We start from the raw sequence: 24,040 nt of genomic DNA on the forward strand, positions 1-24,040 counted from the left end.
AAAATGCCCTGAAAAATAAAGATGTTTTTCTAGGAAAGCATCACGACGGGGGTCTGTTTTTGTCTGAGATGGTTTGGAATAGAGTCTCGACCAGAAAGGCCAAAGCAAATTTAATATCATTTGAAAAGAAAAAAAAAAAAACACAAAAACAAAAAGGGAGAAGACATTTAATTGTACTCAGAATCCATTTCCAAAGTTCAGAGTTCAGATTCGTAGAGAACGAAACGCGCGAGAGACAAATAGAAAAAGGACAATGAAGAAAGAGAGAGAGAGAGAGAGGAAGAGAGAGAGAGAGAGTGTGAGAGCGAGAGCGAGAGAGAGGGAGGGAGAGAGAGAGAGGAAGAGAGGAAGAGAGAAAGAGAGCGAGAGAGTGAGAGAGGAAGAGAGAAAGAGAGGGAGACAGAGAGAAAGAGAGGAGGAGAGAGAAAGAGAGAGAGAGAGAGAGAGAGAGAGAGAGAGAGAGAGGCCTTGTGTGGACAGAACAGGCCAGGCCAGTGGTGTGGGGACTTAAGCAGCACATTCCACAGTTAAACAAATGATCCATCTCAAACGCCCAGATCTGTCCCAGCCCAAAAACAGCGCAGCAGAGCCAGGCCGAGGCCCAGGGGACCCGGCAGGGAGGGAGGGAAGCCAAAGAAAGGAAAAGGAGAGGAGGAAAGTTTGAGGCTGAAGATAAAAGTTTGAAAAAGAGAGATGGATATTTTTACTGTTTCTCCAAGTTCGGGGGTTTTCACAGAACCAGTCTGTTGCAATCAGTAACACCAGCATCTTCCAAAGGGTCATAAAAATACAGCCCTCAACACTCGGGCCAACCACAGAACAAATTCAACTCTTACGACCGTTCCGCTGTCCCACAGTGGGTCTGTACTTAATGCCTCAGTAGAGAGACAAACTAAATCTCTATGATTAAAAAATAAATAAATAAACAAGATGAGTAGAAGTGACCTTACCTCTCCAAATGCCCCTCTGCCAATCACTTTGAGCATCTCGAAGTCGTCTCTGTGGAGACGCATCTCCTTCACGGTGCTTGTGAACGGCTTCACTGTGGAAAAGACAAAGAGACAGAGAAAGAGTTGGGTCACTGCCTTTCAGGTGTGAAGATGTCTCTCTCCAACATGATGTGTCTCTGTCTTTCAAAGAACAATCAACACCCCTGACAAATTCCTCACAGTGGCATCATAAAGATGCTTCCATCTGTGGAAGGTCTTCATCATGCGGAGAATCTGTTACTCTGTGTGTGTGTGAGTGTGTGTGTGTATGTGTGTGCGTGCGTGAGGGGCACACATTTGCACAACACTGTTGGAAGCTTTGAGGAATTGTAAAAATGTACACGGGGAGGGATGTGTGTTCATTTGGTATGTCATGGCTCCAGTCCTCAGTGGTGTTTCACAGCAGGACTTCACATTTCGCCAAATAACTTGAACCAAGAGTAAAAAGCATCCAGTCAGAATGTTCCCTGGCTCCTAGTCTTACTGCAGTGTTTCTTTGGAGTCTTATACCACACAAAAACAGTAAGAGTCACGTACGGAAGTACTTTGTGTTTGAGGCGGATCATCAGGGGTTAGTTATAAATTCGCAGAAACCCAGACGCAAAAGGTGCAATTGAACTTTTCAAACAAAAAAAAAAGTTGATTGTAATTAAGCACAGTATTCTTTGTTTTAACTACTTGAAGGCTACATTCCTTCATTCTTTTTTGTATTGTTAATAGCTGTTTCTTTTTATTTATTACTTGAAGGCTACATGGCACTGCTGTTGTTTTTTGTAATGTTAAAATATTTTACTAAAGGTTTTTGTTTTTTACCATGGTATCGAATAGGGTATCGAGAATCGTTGAATTTCACTGGTATTGGTATCAACTACTAAATTTCTGGTGTTGTAACGTGCCTAATGGTAACTCTAATACTACACGTTTCGGTTAATGTTAAAGAACTCAGTAACCATCACAGAAGCAGAATCAGACGTGCTAATGCTGTAGTCATCTCAAAACTACGCTGTGTTTGGGGGTCCTCCAGACTGGGCAAGACAAGTGCGGTCAAACTGGACAAATTCGGACTTTTGGATCAAATTATCTGACCAAATCATGCCTCCGTAGACTGCCTCACTGTCTAAGAGGTTACCTTTCCTCATTTCAGTTCAAACTAATACCCCTTGACTGATATTTTATCTTTCAAGGGCTTTTGAAATAAATACTATCACTTTGAGAAGGTTGAAGTCCAAAGCAAGATTTTTCCACCAAGCACTGAGTCCTTGATTGGCTGAATCAGGCAGGTGCAGACTGAGATGGAGACATGAGAGAGTAGCTGTTGTCCTGCCATTAGCTGAGGCCTGACAGAATACGGTTATCCCTATTAGCAGGGACTGGTTGTCATAATGACTGAACAGGAGCCTCCTTTGCCCATAACACGAACACTGTGCACTGCATCCCATGTCGTCTAATCCCCCCCCCCCCCCCCCCCCCCCCACTACCGAGGCGCCGTAGGGGGCCCTGGCAGGCACCCAAAACCCAGCTAAGCTGGCCCACGGACCTCGCCATATGAGGACATGCTGAACTTAACAGTACACACATGTGCTACAGGCGTTTATCATTCTCAAAGCTCTCTCTCTCTCACACACACACACACACACACACACACACACACACACACACACGCCTGACTCGACTCAAACGGAGGCTTGTGTCTATGCCGCTTGCACTGACGTGTGTTCCCTCCCACCCGCCACAAAAAACAGCATCATCGGTTTTTCGCAAGGAGATCCCTGACGCGGTCCGTTCGCCCAGCGACAGGTTTACGGTCTCGTAACGAATCGCGTCGGCCAAATTCGTGACACTCCTGTGAAAGAGCACGGCTTTCTCATGCCACACAGGTTGGGATCACCTCTCTCATCGCGAGGGTCTGGACGTGTTTGTCACGTCACACCAACACCAGACTTCCAGAACAGCACGTAACGTATGGCAAACATTCCAGCACAGACAGCTCATGCAGAGGGACCTCCACAGAACTCTGGCAAGAGGTAAGGACTCTCTCCCAGCTCTGAAAGATGAGAAAATGGATGGACTGCCAGGCTGGGCAGAGACCACCCACAGACTACCCCCACTATAAGCCTCTCAGATAGGCCGCGAACAAGGCAAAGCCTGAGGTCTCTCCTCCAGACTTGGATCTTAAAATGGACCTCAAAATTTAACTCCACGAGAGACAACACAGCAGAGGTGGAGAGCTGGTAGTTCAGATGTTTTTGTTCAATGATATTTTGTATCTTTGCGCTTGGCAACTATCTGGGACCAAAAAAAAAGAAAAGAACCCAGGAGTTGTGCTGAATTTTATTGTGACAGTGCTTACTGACTAAGGCCAGTCTCTCAAACTCACTAATATTTTTTTTTAATCAGATAATCCTCTCTGGCAGTATAAGGTGTTATTTCTGTCATTCACAAAAGCCCCCATCTTCCAATTACAATAAACAGCCATCACCGGCCTGTGTCTCTGCAATAATGAGTCTCTGTAAATGACAGCACCAGTAAATGACAGCACCAGCTGCACTGGCTTTGTTACAGGCTTTTTCACCAGGAGACTGCCAGTCCCCAAAGCCAAAATTAAGAGGCCAAAACAATACCCCCCTCCCAAACACACACACAGGCACACCACAAAATGTGTACAAACTCAAAACTTAGCCAAATGCATCCCTACAATTCACTGGACAGTTTGAGATTTGCTGGCACAAGTGACAGGGTGATAATCCACTCCTTCCCCCTGTAAAGACAGTCAGGCTGGAGCTGAATGCCGTCCTAACCAATCCCAGGTGCTTCTGTCTCCACTCAGCCCGCCCCTGACCAGTCAGCTGGTTCTGCCCAGGCCGACATGGGCCCAATGGGACCGGTCTGGCACACGCCTCCTGTGCCAGCAGGGCTCTACAGTGCGACCATTTCACTCGCATGAGCGAGTGAAAATATAGAAATGCCTGTGGAAAAAATATTTAGGCACGCTGGTGCAAGTGACTTCTGACAACGTTACTACTGGCCTAGGAAGTAAACTACAACGTCGAAAAGCACTGGTGCGAATATAACACAAGAAAACTACACTTCCCAAACAGTGCTACAGTTACGCATCACGCTACAATTGGCTACCTCAAGTGGCTCACTTCTCTAAAATTCAAGAGCACGCGAAAAAAAACTAACGAGCAAGAAGCGGGAAGATCCAAAGCGTGACTGAAATCTTCAAATCATATGGACCAGAAAAGACTAAAGATCCAAATGAAGAAGAAAAAGTGCCAGGAGGAGGGGGAGGAGGGGGAGAACGGGGAGCGCGGTGAGTGAGGGGAAGGCGTTCAACTTTAACCCTGATTGGCTGAGGGATTTCCAGTGGCTACAACAGGAGAAATCTAGCAGTCTGATGGTCTGCAAGTTTTGCAAGGATGTCCCCATGTCACTTGAAGGCTCCCCTCTCTTTGTCTCTGGAAACCCCGCGAGTGAGGCACGAAGTGGTAATATAACACAATGTGTCCCCGCGGCATTCACGCGGCAGGGATGCCTTCATTAACCGGTCGCTCAACGAAGACTACTCTGCATGCATCCACCACAGAGGACCTAATACGCATAAGTACAGAGGGGCCCTCCCTGGAAATGTTTGACCCTAGCAGATGCGCTGCAAATGATCTGTGTAATGGAAAACGGTCAAGGCAACCAAGCTACAAAGCCTGGCCAAGCCAATCTGACATATGCACCATGTGAAATTGAATGTATAACAAGATAAAAACATGACATGAAACATAAAATATGAACATAAAAATTTGAGGAGCTGAAAATAAAGAAATATTCTTTAAAATCCTGTTTCCAGTAAATTATGCGTCAGTCATTCTTAATCTCTCCAACGGGCTCACTGGTATGTTTAATTGCATAATAGTGATGCATTGCGTATCAAGTCCTCAAAAACAGCTCTGACCGTGCCCCCAAATTTCTGTCTGTGCTCCTAAATTTTTTAACTTGGGTGCACAAGTACACAGAGAGCCCCATGCCAACAACCTCAAAGGACCCCAGGATGGTGACAAGCCCAAGACCAAGCTACCACGCTAACACTCTCAATCTCCACAGGACCACATCTCCACAGCATCACAGAGACACATCCAGCTCTACAACCTATGAAAAGGCTCAACTCTTCATCTACAGATCTACTCCACAAGCCCCGCAGACAGACGGAGCAAATCGCTCATCTTGCCTGCAGACGATTCTACTCGCTCGCTAATCCTCAGGTGCTCCGGTCCAGTGTACCTGTACCTGTGATGACAGACTGAGCTCTGAGCGGGACAGCGGTTCACGGCGCCCCAGGGTTTCCAGCCAGAGCTCTGAGGAGACTGGGAGCTGGACTGCTATAAAGACGTGTGACACAGACAGATGTGCCGGTTGACAGAAAAGTGAGCCATACATCCTCTTTCAGTAAAGCCCTCTTCTGTCCCCGACAGACACCCTCACATCCATCACAGCGCCCGGCTGGCACTTCCCTCATAAATACGTTCGCACACAATAACTCGCCGAGCGACAGGCTGGTGCCCTGGAATAGCGGGGTCGTTACTCACGCCTTGAAAAGACAGCACAGACGCAGGGGAAAAATGGGAGCATCTTCCATCAGTAACCACTCACTCAAACATTCAGATATGGAAAACGGTCTGTGCGAAAGCTAGAACTAAAACTGAAAAAACAAACAAAACAAAAAAAAAACAACAGGCTGTCTTAAATGCATCATATTTACATTACACCTATTAATGATCCTTGCGTATACTGAGGGGTTTGTGGTAAGAGATTGTTTTGTCTGTCGCAAAATTCTCACGCCTTACTTGACAATATCAGCAATACATCACCAAACTCATGATACCGACAAGGATTCAGTTCACACAGGGAAGAAAAACTCCACAAACAAAAAGATTTCTTTCATTACGAGAGGTCCAGATCAGGAGCCACCGGAGGCTAAAACGCAGTGCATCACTCAGAGCCCTGAATAAACCATATCTCCTCCAAACCCACTGCAATAGAAATGTGATTCTGTAAAGCCCTGTGCCTCCGGGGCAGACGTTATGATGGAGCGATTGACCACAGGAGAGAGAGAACAGAGTTCACTGTTCAAACACCCCATTGAAAATCTGCCCAGCTGCATCCAAATAACCATCAGAAGTAGATCTGTATCTAAAGAAAAGACTGGAGGTTTGGTTTGGGAGCTGAGAAGTGCTCTTTTGTTTATGGAGTTCGCTGACATACTATTAATATAAGACCTAGGCCAGGAGTCTTCACTGCTCTTAACACTCATCCCCATGGGGTCAGGGGTCAGGGGTCAGGACCCGGGACACACAGGGCACTAGGAGACTAAGGCATCATTCTGACCACGCTGATAAAAGGTGCCTGTCATTGCGTTGGTTTGTCCCAGGGCTCGTGACGCCTGATTCCGCGGCAGAGTGGGACAGTTCATGGAAGAGCAGGATCACAGTTTCAGGAAGGCCAGTGTTTAAACACTAACCGCCTGTGGTCACCGCTGACCACTGAACGTGAAGGAGGGGACTGACTCAGAACGGGTACAGGGTGGACGTGGATTGTTGATTAGTCAGCTGTAATATAAATACATCTATTGTTCTAGTGGCCCCACTGGAAAGGGAGAGTGGGGCAGTCAATGAGAGGTGGAGCGAATGCGACAGTTCCTCATCTGGTCATCTCAGGAGAGATTAAAAAAGGGAATAAAACAGAAAGAGTAGGAAGGGAAGGCAGGGAGTACATAAAATCCCAGTCATAAGACAGTAGGTGGACACCCTCCGCTCACAGGAAGCACTGACACAGTAATGGCCCCGTCATTAATCTCAGAGTGACTCTCTCAGGCAGGGCCCGTTTTAAAAACACACCCGCACAGCCCAAACCTGCCAAAGTCCCCATTCACATCCTTATCAGTGTGAGAAACTGATTACGACGACACGGCGAGACAGTCTCACATTCCTTTAAAGCTTGAAAAGACAAACGCAGTATTTCATCTGCGTCATGATGACCATGATGACCGTGCAGTGAATTAATCTGGAAGGAGCTAGGACCCAGATCAGGCATAGAGTTCCCCAGTAATGCTCTGGATTCAGTCTCTCTCTGGAAACACATAGCTGGTATATTATAACTGTTCAGCAGTGAAGACTGCTTAAACAGTTTCATAAACATGATATAAGCCAGTGGCATGTTGAAAATACCATTCTTCACATAATGTACACATATGTCTGTCTTAGGTATGCGTGTTCATGTACTATATTCTAACACGCACACACACAGGCTCACACACACACACACACACACACACACACACACACACACACACAAACGGCATTACTGAAAAGGTACTGATGCAAATCTATGCATAATTCAGACCACATATGTAGGTCAGCAGATTACACACAGGACTACAGTTCCACAGGAATTCCCAGCACATGAGTCTGGATGCCCAGGAATTCCAAAGTCCTGCTGGTACTGTGTGGCAGAATGCTGGAAAAATGACTGCCAGGTATGTGTACAGACAGACCACACCGTGTGTGTGTGTGTGTGTGAGACATACGTTTTTGAAAGTACACACACACAGCATGACTTTGCCCTGAATGAGGCGGTATCCTGACCTGCCGTGTGAGGTGTGTCAGGGCAGAAGAGTCCTGATATTTCTCAGTGATCTCATCGTTCACTCTTCTTCAGAAATGAGTCTGTGCTGTGTACTGGAGAGCGCTGATGGGAAGTGAGCCACTGTGAGTAACAGCTACAGGGGCGACATCTCGCCCCCAGCCAGACAGAGAGCTCTCTGGACACTCAGAGTCCTCTCCGAAAACGGATGGGTGATTTACACAAGCCCGCCGGTCTCTGATCGACCAGACTGGAACAGACAGTCACTGTAATCATCTTCTCTGTGTGTGTGTGTGTGTGTCTCTATCTGGCCAAGGACAGCGCAGAACTTCAAAGGCCTTCCTCTGATCTGTGTTGTAGCAGTGGAGGAGAGAGGGCTGTTAGCCTATCACATGAGACAACCTTCACCGACCATTTCTTGTCAGAAGTTTCCACTGTGAGAGGAAGGGCGTAGTGCCAACAGGAGACGTAGTTTAACCTTTCCCTCCCACAGGAACCTTCTAAAAACACTACTTAATTATAAAAGGAATAATCAATGAACTACCAGCCAAGCAAACGTAGTTAAACTACAGAGCGTGCTCTGGAGAGACGGAAGCTGGATTCTGGAGTGAATCGGAAGACATACGGACCTTTGAGCCTCCTGGATAATTCCCGTTTCTTTCCCAAGTCCGGGAGAATGAATGGAAGGATAATGACATCATTAAAAAAAAGAAAAAAAGAAAGAACAATGGAATCCTCCCTGGCCAAGAAAATGTTCAGATTTATCGAACTGAAAGGAAGCTTTGGCTCAGGGAACAGGGGTGACTTCCTCTCCTGCATTCTGATGAAGTCCTGTCCTTTCGCCGTCACGGTCCCGCTTCAGAGCACCGGCGTGGCGTTTAAGTGAAGCCCCTGTTTACTGTGAGAGGAGAGGTACAGCGCTGGTACTGCTGTCTCACGTTAAGTGGCCTTGTCTCTAACAGAGAAGAAAGCAGGCCAAAGTACATAAGAGCACAGCAACCATTAGGCAAAGAGCGGGCTAAGAGAGTCAGCAGCAACACTCACGGCTCATTCTCCACCTTACACACACACACACACACACAACAACCTTACACAACACACAGACAACATTTTCCCCCTACCTCTTTCCTCACACAAGATTAATCATGTCTAAAGAAGGCCCAGTGATGCATGTTTTACCTGGAAAACCCACAGAATTCTGACTATAACGTGAACAGATACTTCTGATCATTTTTACAGAACACTACTGTAAAAATTCTCCCCTCCCCATTTTGTGTGTGACGTGGATGACACCAGGCGTGTATGTGGCTAAATCCCTGAGTTTTGGATCATTTCCAGCAAAGTGAAGCAGGTGAGGCTGCACCTTCCCTAACGTTCCAACCTGTCTGCCATAATTACAGGTGTTCCTGGAGCTCATTAGGGTAAATTCCCAACCCTCCTCTTTAATGCGCCTTTTCAGCAGATGCAGCTCGACAGGTCTCTATGCTTCACCCATGCAAATGTCCTCTGATGCATTAACATCCGATTCACCGGAGACACTCAGGATCCAGTGGAGTCTCATGTGAACTGGTGATGGGAGGGGTGTTTTCACCCTGGAGCAGTGTGTGTGTGCGTGCGTGTGTGTGTATAATCTTACCACAGCACTCTATTAGAAAGCATAGTATAGTGCCTAATACATTCGGAGTCACACCCTTGTCAAATATTGCATTACAGTCGGCTGAAAGCTAATGGCTGATCAAACTAGGTCTCTGTGATTTTGTTTTTTTTTGAAAGGGCTGAAGTCAAACAAAAGGCCCATAATCCGACAATGGATCATATAAAATATCAAACAACTGTACAGGAACAGAACTGATGAGTAACGTATGAATCAGCGTGACCTTAAAGACAGATTCGGTGAATATGTACACATTCGTGACACACAATTTAAAGTCTGTTTAAATAACATTAATCAAAATAACTGTTCAAATCAAATCAGCTGAAAAAAAAAAACTTGCAAATACTTCAGCAATGTCTCCTTTTGTAAACTAAAGAATTGTACAGTCGCCAGTTAAGATTTGCACTGCTTCGTCTGGCTCACACAGCCATTAAGGATCAATATTTGGCAATGCGGAGGCATACGAATAAGCGACTGAACACTAACTCCAGATAAAACTGCCAACTCGGTCCTAATCGATACCATAAAGCCAGCTGAACGGACAGGGCCCCTCACTGGGCATGACAAGCGCAAAATGGCTTATTAAACATTGATGGGAGTATCAGTCCGAGCGGGCCGCACTGTGAGTGCAGTTCAGTGTATATGCTTGGGGCGGAGGAGGGAGTCGGCCGGGTGGCGGAGGGGAGGGGTGGCTCGTAGCAGGAGGTAAAAGCGTCGGAGCTCCGCCCAGGGTTAATCTATTATCCTCCACCAGCTGCCACGCGGCCCCTGCCCCCACCAAACCAGCCATTTACCAGAGGCTCCCCGCTGAGTCGGCTGCCTGCCGGCCCACTCCTCGGCCCTGCTCTGGGTGGGTCCAGCGCTGCTGAAGCTCCCGGGCGTGTTTTACAGGAGACGAGTGAGACCGTGGATAAGGACACAGGTGGACTGTCACGTGAGCCAAAGCCAGGGCTCAGGGAGGGAGAGGCGTGTCACCATCCTCCCTGGGACTGATCTCCTGGCCCTCTCTCTCCTCTGACCAGACCTGATCATTTTCCCCTTGCGTGTCATCTGACGGAAGACCCAGACGACGGTGGGGTTAAAGACCTAGCTACTGATGCATCTTGATCCCACTCCAGACAGACCCCTTTTAACCCTTCACTAAGAAAGTCTTCAAAGCTCCATTAACCTAAACCCAGAAGTCACCACAGTTCTCCTGCTCAAGCAATCCCCTGTTACCCTCACTCCTCCAGCAGGAAGAATCCAGTGAGGAACAGGACCACGGTATCAGAAAGGATTCTCTGGAACACTACGTAGGGCTGAAAGTAATAACAATATTCTGTTTCCCTGGTATAAATTCATTCTTCAGCTCCTGTTGACTGCAGTGAGATCTTTCAGAAGATCAGAGAGATTCTCAGATTCCATTTTCATGTTCTTGGATGACTCAGACACTTGTGTAGACTCCATGCTTTGTAGAGGAGATGAACTGATCGTTCTTGTAGGACCGGTGTCTCTCCAAGCACAAGGTGCCAAACGCGTGCATGTTAACCGCATCCATAATTCTTATCTGACAGGAGACGGCCGTGATCAAACGGTTCTGACATTACAGCAATGAGAGGCACAGATAACTGTCTTACTGTTGTGACACACCAGGGAGAAGTTATTTATCGGCACTCATTCTTCCTCATGCGCAATGGCTAAATTGTGGTGCAGAGAATTGTCGCATTCAGAAAGTTCCAGTCTAACAGATTGGAATGTGTGAGCAGCAGGTATTTGACATCACTCTCTGCATGACTGGTGACAACAGCTGTGTCAAAGGGCAGTTAAAGGGCAGGTCATGAGACACTGCTACACTCTGGTAAACTACCATGTCATATAACAGATTATATTTGATACTCAATTTTAATCATATTTAATATTTGCAACCAAAAAACAGAACAAGAATAGAGCCTAAATCAGAACCATCTGTGAAAAACAGCCAGATAATTTGCCTGATACATTCTGAATGTACACATCTGCTTAATGACACAGTCGTTTTAGGCATGTCGAACTGCTGGGAGTCATGTGTTTTCAGTGTCGTTTTAGGCATGTCGAACTGCTGGGAGTCATGCGTGTTCAGTGTCGTTTAGTCAGGGAAACATTTATGAGTTGTCCTGTCTAGTGATGGGGACTAGCGGTGATTGTTGCCTGGGTTCCTGTGGGAAACAATTACACTGGCTGGATATTTGACATATCCTGGCTTTATCGACATGGAGAAGTTTTCTCCAGCCCTGCCAAATCAACTTTTCTGTGCTACTTTCAAAAGCAGAAGATCACGGATCCTTGCCTAAAATCTGCTCTACTCCCATAAAAGGCTGGCCTGTTTAAGCATTTTTACTGCAAGCATAACAGAACATATATTACAAACAAAAGAGAACTGATTACTCCTGAGTTCTTAACCACAAGAACTAAGTAAGGAAAGAACTAACCCCTTCCTTCCCTGTACAGTGACTGAAGTTCTGTTTCGGTGGCTAAAGAGTGAATGTGTCCTTTAGAGGAACTTCCCAAACACAACCACAAAACACCCCCACCCAACTCACCACACCTGACTACACCAGTTACATGTAGCAACAGTCAAATCGACCAAACTGAGACCGTGTCAGGTATTATGAAAGACCAGGTGACTGATTCAGCATGTTGTGATGTGATCTAGGAGCTTTTGTGGCTTGTATGGGTAAAAGGTGAAAAGTCCCATTCAACAAAAAAGTGAATACGTATTTTTTGTTATGCGTAGCTGAGCAGAGCACATTGAACTGCTTGAGGCTTAGGGTAAAACTGGAAAATGCAGTTACACCACTTTTAAGTTACAGACGTAACTGAACAGTAAAAATAGACAAGGTTTCTTCATCTGTCTGCGTCTTCGTCCCGTAAGCAGTAACTCCACAAGAGCCGCACATGCTCAGAGACCACTGCCCTTCCTCGCTGTGAGCCGTGAGCCGACTCTGAGGAAGACAGCATTGTCAAGAACTCGTGGGAAACCGACAGCGGAATGCTGAAACTGCACATCATAAACTCTCCTCCACCATCAGAACACACTTTTCACCATAACTGCACAAGCCCTCTCCCACAATCAGCACTGTGACAGTAACACAGTCAGATAGTGCTACACGGTGTCAATCCAGGACTCAGTTGACAGCTGTATTCCGATCCAGTGCTCGGATACGGAATGGGACTGTACATCAGAATTGAGTTGGAATTATGAAAAAGAGAACTTAGTTGAAATTCAGCGTAATTTCATTAACAAGAATTCTCTGCATTTCTCTTCAACTAATAAATTACATTAAATATCTGAACGTCATCAAAAATACATCAATAGTGTATTTAATCTGACATTCAAATCAACTTTACATAAGACGTTTGTTATATTAAAAGGATTATTTTTATTTTATTTTGCCCCCTGGAAATGATATTTGAACAGCAATGGCCTTAAATTTCAGACAGACGCTCAAGAAAACAGACAAACTGCATTCAAAGTGTGGGACGTGAGGGCACTCTCCATGAAATGCACAAATAAAAAATTTCACGGAATGCAATTTCCTCTGACTCCAATACATTTCATTCCATTTCCTTCGTGTTTTTTCTTGACATCCGGATTTAATCTAAGGAATTTATTCATGAGCTGACCTCACACTGGTGTCTCACACGGAGTGCAGCGACTCAGTGCAGTCATCACTGATGTGGAACCACACCGTGCTGCCCTCAAACCAGATCTCCAAGCACACTCGCAACCAGAACGGGCTCCAGGGTCTAACCCAGAGGTGGCAGGTTCACTCAGCTGAAGTCTGAACGTGTCTGAGGGACATGCCGCCAAACAGACGTGGATCACATCCTTGGCAAGGCTCAGTGAAATTCTCAGAGCGGCGCAAAGATCCCGACACTCGGCCGAAGCTGCTGGTCTGGCCCGGTGGATCAAACTCCTTATGAATTTTAACAGGTTCATCTGGGCATGAGACCAAAATCTGAGCTTCACAACAGACCCAAACAGACCTAATCCTGAACCAGCATTCACAAACTGAGAGCAAAGTACTTCAAACGCTGGGTCTCACAGCTATCGCTCTGTCTGACAGAAGCTTTTAATATTTTAGTCAAGCACTGGTTCACCACATCAAATCAAAAGATTTATCCTTCACAACAGAATCAGATATTCTAAACCTGTGCTGAATCAACGCAACGGAGCTGAAACGGATGTAAAACAAACAGATTACAGAGAACAATCAATGTTCTCAACTTTGCACGCCATCAGATTTCGGAAGCCTTCGCTCCCTGAACATAAAAAAAAAAAAAACCTCATTTCCCATGGGGCAGTGTTAGTAACAGCACTGTACTCCATCAGAGAAGTGAGGCAAATTGTGAAGCATCTACAGAGGAGGTCTCTGGAGCAGGCGTGGAGGGGGGACAAACCCACAGCCAAACAGCTAATCTGTGTCACGCCTGCGGCCCAGCAACCAGAGGCGGAGGAGGGGAAGGAAGGAGGGGGAGGGGAGGCCGTCCACACAGGCCTTGTGTCAGGGGGGAGGATATTAGCAGGAATGAATGGAATTCTCCTCGGCCGTGCCGCTGCCTAAAAGTCAGGTGACTCCAGTTCCTGAGGTACAGGGGCCCTGCCACAGCGGGGTGGGATCGTTCATTCTTGGAAATGATTATTTGCTTACAATCAAATTACAACACATGTGTAACTGGAATTCTACACACACACACACACACACACAAATGAGTGTGTATATATGTGTACATATACACACACACACACATATATATATATATATATATATATATATATATATATGTACATAGACACATATAAAACAGATTTAGAGAATAGGTGCAGCAGAGTGAAGGTCCCCTGGGAGTTAGTGCGAGTGCAGAGCTTGTTTTGTAAGAGAATCCTGACACATGCCCTGTCTGGACCCCCCGCCCTCCAGCAGCATCTCAGTTTGCAGGCCGGGGCAGCACTGAGGAGGTCCAGGGCTGGCCTGAGCACTGAGCCATGGATCCCTCATGTAATAAACACACGTGGCCACTGGGCCAGATGGGAGATCTCAGCCAGGGCAGAGGACATACCAGACATTTCAGCCGTAATAGGAGTCAGTTACTGGCCATTTCCTCCTCCTCCTCCTCTGACTGTTACGCTGCGGTCGTGAAGAGGATAAGCCATCTTTTTACCAAACAGTCTGAGAGGGGGCTAGGCGAAAACGATCCGCCGTTGGAGAACCTCGCCTTGTTACAGACGTGACGGAAAGTTTCTGTTTTAACAACTGTATGATGGGTCAGAGACGAACACACAAGCGTTAACTGTCACGCCAACACCAGTACAGCCTTCAGAGCAGTGATCCCATGTCTGCAGTCAAGCCACTTTTTGGTCAGATTTGAGAAATATCTCAATATATGCTTTTGATTCTTTTTAATCTTCCACATGGGCCAACAGAGTCCAACAGCACCATTCTTACCGGTCGGCTTTATGTGTAATACTATATTGTCTGAAAAACAGAGAAAAATTTTACACACGGGTCTGAACCCATAGTTTAACGATTTCATTTAGGTCTGTTTATGGAGCCGTAGAGCAGTCATCACATAGCACTTGACAAAAATAGTCCAGACAGAAAATGCATAGTGAGGGAGTGCCTTTCAATATGATCTTCTGATTCATCCCAGATATGATGCATACATTTACATTAGAGTGAAGACAAAGTGAGATCAAAACCACCATCATTAACCCCTCTGCTAAATCAGCAGAAAATTAGCCAGCACGCAGCGTCGGGCCCTCCTCACAGACCGTATTTTATAGCTTTATGCAATAAAACCAAACAAACAAAAAAACCATTTCAAATTCGCTTTTATGAGGTTTCAAATAACACAATGGAAGATTCTAGGTAAGCAAGCCGCAAAAGCTTTATATTTCTGCTTCCACCCCAGGGCATGTGCGTTAGTGAGGCCGGCTGTGATATTTAAAGGAAAGTGAGTTCAACAATGCCTTTAAAACAGCATGCGTCAGGACCACAACACACAACGCATCAAAGCTGAAACAGCCAAAGCCAGCCCCACAACCCCCCCCCAAGCAACACCACGCCACCACTACCACAGAGAAATATGGATCTCCATAAATCCAAACAGCCTAAATATTGAAACGGTGTTCATTTATGTGCGATATGCTCTTCCTCTCAGGGGCTGTGCGCTTACAGAGTGAGCAAATGGTTTGGCAGCATGACAAACTAGACATTAGATATTATATCATCATTCATTTCTGGATCACAATGGCTGTATTCTTATTTTCTGCTATGCCAATACAACAATAAACAAATACAATTACAAAAAAACCAAAAAGAATAAAATCTAAGCTGAAGGTAGTGTGTGTGTTCCATCAGTGGGAGGAGTCAACTGCTCAATAAAGGAGTGTCACTAAACAACCACATGAAATTTCATCTTCTAAGCAAAGCACCCGTGTCATACATAATGTTCAGATACAAGAGTTTTTTTATTCTCTTGGTCTATAGTAATTTCCAGAGGCTGTCTTTATTAATCCAGAGTCTTGGAAAAGGGGGCAGGTTCACCGGGTGGTGGGGGAGGCCATGCATGCTTGACTTCAGATTGACTTTGATGTCGGAGCCTGGCAGAGAGAAGCAGTGCTGATCCCATGAGCCAATGCCAGGCGGAGAGCTACCACAGAGCTGCTCTGAGTACTGCTCTTCACTCTCTATTCAGATGACCAGAGAGAGAGAGAGAGAGAGAGAGAGAGAGAGAGAGAGAGAGAGAGAGAGAGAGAGAGACCAGCATAGCAACGCAACCCGCTCAGCTGCATTCTGTCATTATTTAAAGGACAGGGCTGTTTACATGTAAACAGAGGCAGCAGACTGGGACAGAGGGCTGAAAGACTGTCTTCTTTTTTCTGCAGGTCTGCATCTCTGCAGGCTATAACCCGTCACATCACCTTTGCCACAGAGAGAGTCACGGCTGATTCTCACTAACAGTCTTTTCTGAAGCACGCTTTCAGCTGGCGTGGAGCCTATTTCACATGCGGGTAAATGCGGGGTTAATCTATCCTCAGCATCTCAGTAAATTCATATAGCCTAGATACATGTCCGACGATAACAGACACACACACACACACACACACACACACACGCACACCCTACGAATTAACAGCAGACTAACCCAGATGAGATGGGGGTGGGGGGAGTCAGTGCAGGCTACTGCATGCACGAAAAGCAAACCAAACAGTTTCTCTCACTGTCTGCCACCCAGGTTAAATAGGTATTTCTAACCCAGTGAATTTAAACACCTGAATTATATTCCCTCTCACACAGCTGACTTTCTCAGCGCAGGTCTCCCAGTTATACCTCTCACAGACAGGGCAGAGAAGAATTTACCGTGAGAATGTGTGGTCTGTATCACACTTGGCACGATTCACATCTTATCACTGATATCCAAAAAATGTAGCTAAAACCAAACCCTGACGAGAAAATTCAGCTTTGAAATCAACTTAAAAAACAGTAATGACAAAACGGCAAGCAACACCTCCCAATGCAAAGTTCTGTGGCAATCTTTCCGAGGAAAAGGCCTTATCTGGGGGAGTGATGCTTTATGGTCGGGCGGGAGTGGGGGAGTGAGCTGGAAGCAACTGAGACTGCATCAGTGTTGGTCAATAAGCAGCAATTGAGGCTATGTCAATATATCTGACAGCGTTAACGAGCTCTCATCACTGCCCTGGAGAGAAGGGAGGGAGGGCTCCAGAGACAAACTGAAAACCTCTTCTTCCTCTTCAAACGGCTAGGCTATCTTATTTCTTATTTAGGTTTTGCCACTTCCTTACGGTACAATATAGCTAATCTGATCACGTGTTCTAGAGTCTGTTTGTTTGGGGTTTTTTTATTATTATTAGTGTAATATAATTTCAGTCACCATGTGACTAATTGAAGGGAAGAGCAATGAAATGGCTGGAGATCTCGATAGCATCTATCCTTGCAGCTCTCCTCTAACAGCACAGAGACATTTCAGATGATTAATCCCAGCACCCATTACAAAGCAGCAAAATCCTTTGCTTATTGTTCACCAAGAGCCCAACGCAGACAAATGAGTCATGAGAGAGGTGGTTTTGTGAGTCCATGGATATTAAGTCACTCATATGATAAAAGGGCTGTGCGCGGATCTGCCAGGAGACAGGGGTGGCACCCGCTTTGCGCCTCTTCGGTCTCTTGAGGACACCAGTGCTCTTTTTTGGGAGCAGACACACTGTAGCGTAATCTCATTATTGACGTCAGTAAGACAGCCAGGCAAGAGGATCCTGTCGTTGTGCACTCCACTCACAGGCAAAAGGTGAGACTGGGCCCGGAGTCACACAAACCTATTTCCTCTTTCCTGCTCCGTTATATTCAGTCTGCTATCAACCCCAATCTCTGAGGAGAACGGGGGGGGGGGGTGTCTCAAAATCAGTTCTTAGACTGAGTGCAACTTACAAAACAACCGATTCCTCAACACAATTATGAGGACAGTTACGGCAAAAATAAGGAAACCAGTTCAGCTACACACAGAGGCTGTTAATTATTCACCAACTGTGCAATGGCGATCTATTTATATCTAACTAAACTTGGCCTTATTCTGAGCAGTAGCGCTGTTTGCCCTTGGGCAAGAACTAAAACCTCCTATTCCATGAGTTTCGAAGCGCTGAGTAACCAAGTAAACAACTCTTAAGGCAAAATCTCAAAGAAGTGTGATTGTGAGTCACGTATCTATAACTGATTTGGCATCTGGCAGGTAAACAGAAACAGATTCCTCAGAGCGGACTCGGTCCGCAGGAAAACCGATAACTATCTCAGCTTGTGAAAAACAATGGTTGAATTGACGTTCATTTATAAAAAGCAACAACCTAAGCCATTTTGTGTGTTTTAGAACGTAACCCAATTATTAATGCAGACTTTCTCATACCGAACTCATGGACGTCCGACAGTATTCTTACCACGCTGAAAATTAACGGTTTTGGAGCGACCGTTTGAAATAAATTCTAAAATGACTGATAAGACGAGGGAAGCCTAAGGGTATGACCGAATGCAAATCAAACCCTCTAACGTCGGGGTTTTTGGATAACGACAGGCTACTATGTCCAGGGTTGAATAAAAACTAAGGGATAAAGGCTTGAATAGTACTAGTAGGCTACGCCACATGCGATTTTGATGATCGAGCCACAAACAGACCCTTCGTTTACCAGCTATAAGCTCCGACAATTGGGAGTCACCATCGTATCAACCTACTTACCCCATTCCAGAAACTCTGTTACGTGTTTTTCCCGTTTCAAAGGCGAGTTGCTGCATTCGTTGTACAAACATATTAAAATATCCAGAAGCGTTTCAACGCTAAGCGAACTTGCATTCTTTTGGTTGCCATCCAAGAGCAACTGCTCCAACTTCTTCAGGCGCACCTTCGCAGACATTTTCTATCAATTAGCGGCCTGGGTACCACTCCCTGCTGCCAGAAAACACTCCCTGAAATGGTATTAGGGAAGATTACTCTGCGCTCCAAAGCGCAACGAAAATAAAGAGTTGTTTGGCCGATTTGGAGCACTGAAATCCCAGACTCCAACTTGCTAGCTAGCTATTAAGCTAGCTAGCTAGCCAGCAAAATAAATTCAACATTATTACTAAACTAGGCTGTAATACTGTCGTCCCGTTGCTCCTTCGCGTTTCCACGGTGCTCACTTCTCACAATTGAGGCCCCGTTTGTTCCATCTGCTTTATTACCGACAAATCTGTACTTTCCACTTAAAGAACGGGATGTGGGGCTTTTCTCCCGTCGAATCTCATGTTAACCGGACGTCCATTCTCTCGGTTGGAACATCAGCAAAGCCAGGGATGCCCCGTTCAACACTTAATAAATTATTTAACACAACACAAATATGTCCATAAAACTGGGAGTGGTTGCCTTTTAGAAGGTGATGCTTGTCGCGCTAGCTCCTGCTAGCCGGTGTGATTTTCTGAAAAGCCGAATATGGCTGCATTCGTGTCCAGCCTTGTCTCGCTCTCCCTTGCAAAGATTCCAGACCTAGGACGCTGGAGCACCGCCTACCCACACCGGAAACGCTATGGATACGTGACGTCATCCAATGATTGGCATAAACTGGGAGCCGGCTGGTACTGACCGCATCACCACCACACTGAAAGACTTCTCTCCAGCGCCTCTGTAACGTTTGGTAACTGAAATGAAATTCCTCTTCGAATTCCTGTCCTTTACTTTGGCATAACGGTAACACATATCAGGTTAGTCAAACAGACTTAAACGTCTGAGCCACTTTGTCCTAACATACATATTTTCCATTCCTGTAACCATCGGTGCAATTCATACACACGAGATCATCAAGGTCTTGAGTCAGTTCATACATGAATTCGTCATTTCCAATTCAAGGGACTATTCTGAATTGTAATTGGGAGAAAACACTGGGAAAATGCAGTTGGAGCTAAACTGGAATTGGTTGAGAAAAGTTTGAGAAAAAGTGCTGTTCAAATATATTTCAGTACAGAGAGCAATACAGATATTTTGGGTTTTCAGTATAATTATACAGTTTAATTTGTCAACTCCCTCAGTACTGCGATGGACTGGCGACCTGTCCAGGGTGTTTCCCCGCCCTTTCGCCCAATGAATGCTGGGATAGGCTCCAGCTCCCCTACCCCCCCACAACCCTAATTGGGATAAGCGGCTTAGAAAATGAATAAGTGAATGAGCTCCATCATTACAATATCATGATTATTTTGAAACAGTATGTTTTCATGTTTATATATCTATAATGTAAACTGAAAAGGACTTCTGAGATAAACCCATCAACGGAAATGCATAATTGTCTTTCTGGCTACAAAATGAATATGTATTAATCAGAAGCAGTAGAGATAGGAGATTCCTCAAAATGAAACTTTCAAGACAAAAACAACCATAGATAAATCGTGATGTGTAGAAATCGTTATTCCAAAAAGTTATTGTTTGTGACTGCAGCTTCTGAACAAGATGAGGCAATTGTGAAATTGTGCAACCCTCCTGAATCCACCTAAAGGAAAATTCTTCCATTTTCTCTTTCAAATCTTACAATCTTTATCCCAGTGAAATGTTTGAAAGAGTGATGCACTCCTTGGTTACTTTCTATGAGATGGAAACAAAGCCAGGAGTTAAGCCGAACTGAAGGCAGAACGGGCCGAGAGGAGGAAAGTCTGTGCTGGTGTTGATAAAGACCTATTCAAACAGCAGAATGCAAGCCTACAACGACACAAACAAACAAAGAACCTAATGCAAGCTGGAAACTCTCTGGTTTTGCAGAATAAAATTTGCAAAATTACTGGGTGCTCTGGTATTTATTACTGTATGAAAAACCAAATGCAGAGACAGAGAGAAATAGGTGACAGCGCAGACACAACTGAAGAGCTGACCGTGTTGTGAGAAACTGCATGGAATCCTGGTTAAAAACAAGGCTGTCAAGACCCAATCAGAAGACTGAGAAAAAAAGGATGAGCTCTTTTGAAATCTGATCCAGTAAATATGCCATTATGCCATTAGAAGTAACATTTTACAAATATTCTCCAACAAGAAACTATGTAGACATCGCATTTTAAACTAAGTGTGTGTAAGGTGCCCACCACCTTTTGATCTATGTTGTTAAAAAAACCAAAAAAACATAGAAATTACATTTAATTATTCTGCTACTTTTATTCAAAGTAAGAAAATTACTGTGAAGTCAAAAGAGCTTTATTTTTAAAATCAAATTTGAGAAAAGTTTAAGTATTCAGATAATGTGAGGTTGAATTAAAAGTATTGTAAAGATTTATTCAAGAGTTTAAAAAAAACCTGTGTAAGTATTTATACACAGTATTCAATGCTATGAAGACCCAGGAGATAAAGGCTAATCATAATCGTCCTACTTTGGTTTGCTTGTTGTAATGGTATACAAACTGTCAGGGGAGGCGTTAGTGCTTCAATAACGGTCCTGAGCTGGGATGCTTGGTAACGTTTGGAAAGATTGGAAACCAGCGACCCCAGCTGGCAGAACTCCCATACCTGCTTTTTTTGGTGGGGGAGGGGGGGTCTGCTTTCCATGGTGCGCCCTGTGCTTGCAGATGGTTCATAGAGAACCCCTGAGAGTGAGAAATATGTCAAAAACTGTTTAAAAATGAATGAGCACACGGGCTTCAGTTGTCTACAGTGACCCATAAGTGTCAAAAAAGAATGAATTATTTTTACTGCCTTGTCTGTCACATCTCCCCATCTCTCAAACATGACCTATATTTGAGAAGTAGACAGGGGCTGGGGGGGGGGGGAGGCTTTATGGAAATTGTATTCGGGCTTTGCCTGTAAACATTGAGAACATTGCCTCCTATTTCAGGACTTGAAGACTGACAGGCTCCTGAGAGAAGGAGCCAGATTTTCCTCTCATGCGGTAGCTGCCGAGTCATGCCTCACTTTTTCCTCCAATCAGACTGAAGATACGCTACATCTGTTGCAAAGTGGTACAGAAATCACAGAGCCATGGTTTCATAAATAAAATAGAGGGTTAGAAATCTCTGACACAGATAGGTGAGAAAAAAAACATGTCTTTGATGAGATATTACATATGTGTAATTACGCAGTATCCAATTAATATAATGATGGAAGAAACCCACAGTTTCAACCTCAATCTCTGTAGATTTTCAACAGAGTAAAACATAGAAGGATCACCCTAAAGTGGTATGGAAATTCAAAAAATGCAGGGTGTATATATATATATATATATATATATATGTCTGTCCAGCAGGGGGAGACTGAGTCTTGGCAGTCTGTTTCTTCCGCCTATTCTGGCATCATTAACGACGCTCAAGATTCTCTCTCTAGTTCCTGATGCTCGAACAATCTAATAGTACTGGGTATGGCAGAGCTGGGTAGTGACGAAGTACAAATACTTTGTTACTGTACTTAAGTCGAGTTTTCAGGTATCTGTACCTGAGTATTTATTTTTCTGACAACTTTTTACTTTTACCCCCAACATTTTAACACAAATATCTGTACTTTCTACTCCTTACATTTTCAAAACAGGCTCGTTACGTTAGGTTTAATGCATTTGAGGGGAATCATCGATTATTTTTCGTTCGCATCATTGCGCGCCCTCCCAACATAAAGACTGATTTTGACCTAATTGGAAGGGACAATAACACATAGAAAAGATGATCCCTTGGTGTATTCATCGGTTCATATCACGCACGACAGACGTAACAAGACAAAAACGATGTAAAGGACGTAACAAGACGAAACGGACAAAGGGAGACTCGACCGCGGAGAAAAGGCGTCTATTGAACGTGATGTCCGTGTAGGGCTGGGTATCGTTCTTTTCGATACCGGTACCGATACCAATACCTTGGCTTCGATAACAGTTCCTGAGCAATACTTTTTCGATATCAGTTTTATAAAATGCAAAAAGAAAACTAGGTCCCACTTTATATTGAGTGTCCCAAATACCTGTGAACTTACATGGTAATTAGATGTGTAAGTACTACGTAACTACAGCCTAAATACACACTGGCACATAGTATCCACAGCTCTAATACCTGTGTAACTACACACATCTAACAACCCACTGAGTGGTATGTGTAAGTACAAATGTGTGACAGGAAATTGGCAGCAACACTTTTTTTCACTCCAGTTCATACACATGTGTAACAGGAACTATGGAAGTACATTTTGTAATGTAGCACTGTAATACCAGTGTTGCACAATGGTGTATGCTTTGCATATTACATAGTAAGTTGTAACCGTTTTACCCTTTATATTAAGTGGACCATTCCTGCGGCGTTACCATGTAAGTACACTGGTATTACAGTGTTGCACAATGGTTTAGGTTTTGCATATTACACAGTAAGTTGTCACCGTCTTACACTTTAAGTGGACAGTTTCTGAGGAGTTATCATGTAAGTGCACCGACATCAAAAGGTGAATCCAGTCTACTTAAACATTAGTTGTAATTCAACATTAGTCCTGCAAGTCATAAATGCATTGCATGTGCATAGGACTCTAACATGATTTTCATGAAGTTTCAGTGTATTTCAAAATAGTAACTACAGTATTGAGGACTATGTCTGGAAATGGAAAACTTGTGTGATTACATATTGTTGTTGCAAAATGTAGTTACATAGTTCCTGTCACACATATGTACTCACCGGAGTGAAAATAGCGCTGTTACCAATTTTGTGTTGCAAATTTGTACTAACACATACCATTCAGTGGGTTGTTACATGTGTGTAGTTACACAGGTATTAGAGTTGTAGATACTATGTATAAGTGTGTACTTACACTGTAATTGCGTAGTACTTACACATCTAGTTACCATGTAAGTTCACAGGTACTAGGGACACTTAATATAAAGTGGGACTGAAAATGACATCACACATTATGGTACAAATCTTTAGTTTTCTTTTTCGGTCCCATGGCATTTTCATACACTCAAAGCACTTTCGAAGCATAGAGGGGAACAGGAAGCAGGAGGGAGTGTGTGCCATGTCGAAAAAGAGGGTACGGCAGATTGTAAGTACCTGATCCGTCCCCAGAGGCACGATCCATTCTGCACATGCGCAGAATAAAATCTCTTTTACGACACTGCCCGACCTGTTCCCTGCATGTGTGATTTTTTACGTTGCTTCAGTGATGCTTCAGTATGGTGTTATTAGGTGAACTGCTCTGAGTGTCAATAAATGTATATTGTTTAAGCACTGTGTTGGTGTATGACAATATTTGTCTTTGACAATGTAGGAAGAAA

At 44.6% G+C, this 24,040-nt stretch overlaps 1 protein-coding gene across 2 annotated transcripts in view; it reads right to left on the bottom strand.

Annotated features, from left to right (window-relative positions):
- Positions 1 to 18,712, bottom strand: part of cdc42bpb (CDC42 binding protein kinase beta (DMPK-like)) — a 57,670-nt gene extending 38,958 nt beyond the window's left edge. For both annotated transcript variants that reach the window (XM_030770377.1, XM_030770378.1), the window contains exons 1-2: positions 18,538 to 18,712; positions 951 to 1,042 (exon numbers count right to left, since the gene is read on the bottom strand). In XM_030770377.1, the coding sequence (XP_030626237.1) occupies positions 951 to 1,042; positions 18,538 to 18,712 (267 nt within the window). The remainder of the gene's footprint in view (positions 1 to 950; positions 1,043 to 18,537) is intronic.
- Positions 18,713 to 24,040: the final 5,328 nt, after the last annotated feature.

Source organism: Chanos chanos, chromosome 4, assembly GCF_902362185.1.
Source record: "Chanos chanos chromosome 4, fChaCha1.1, whole genome shotgun sequence".
NCBI lineage: Eukaryota > Metazoa > Chordata > Actinopteri > Gonorynchiformes > Chanidae > Chanos > Chanos chanos.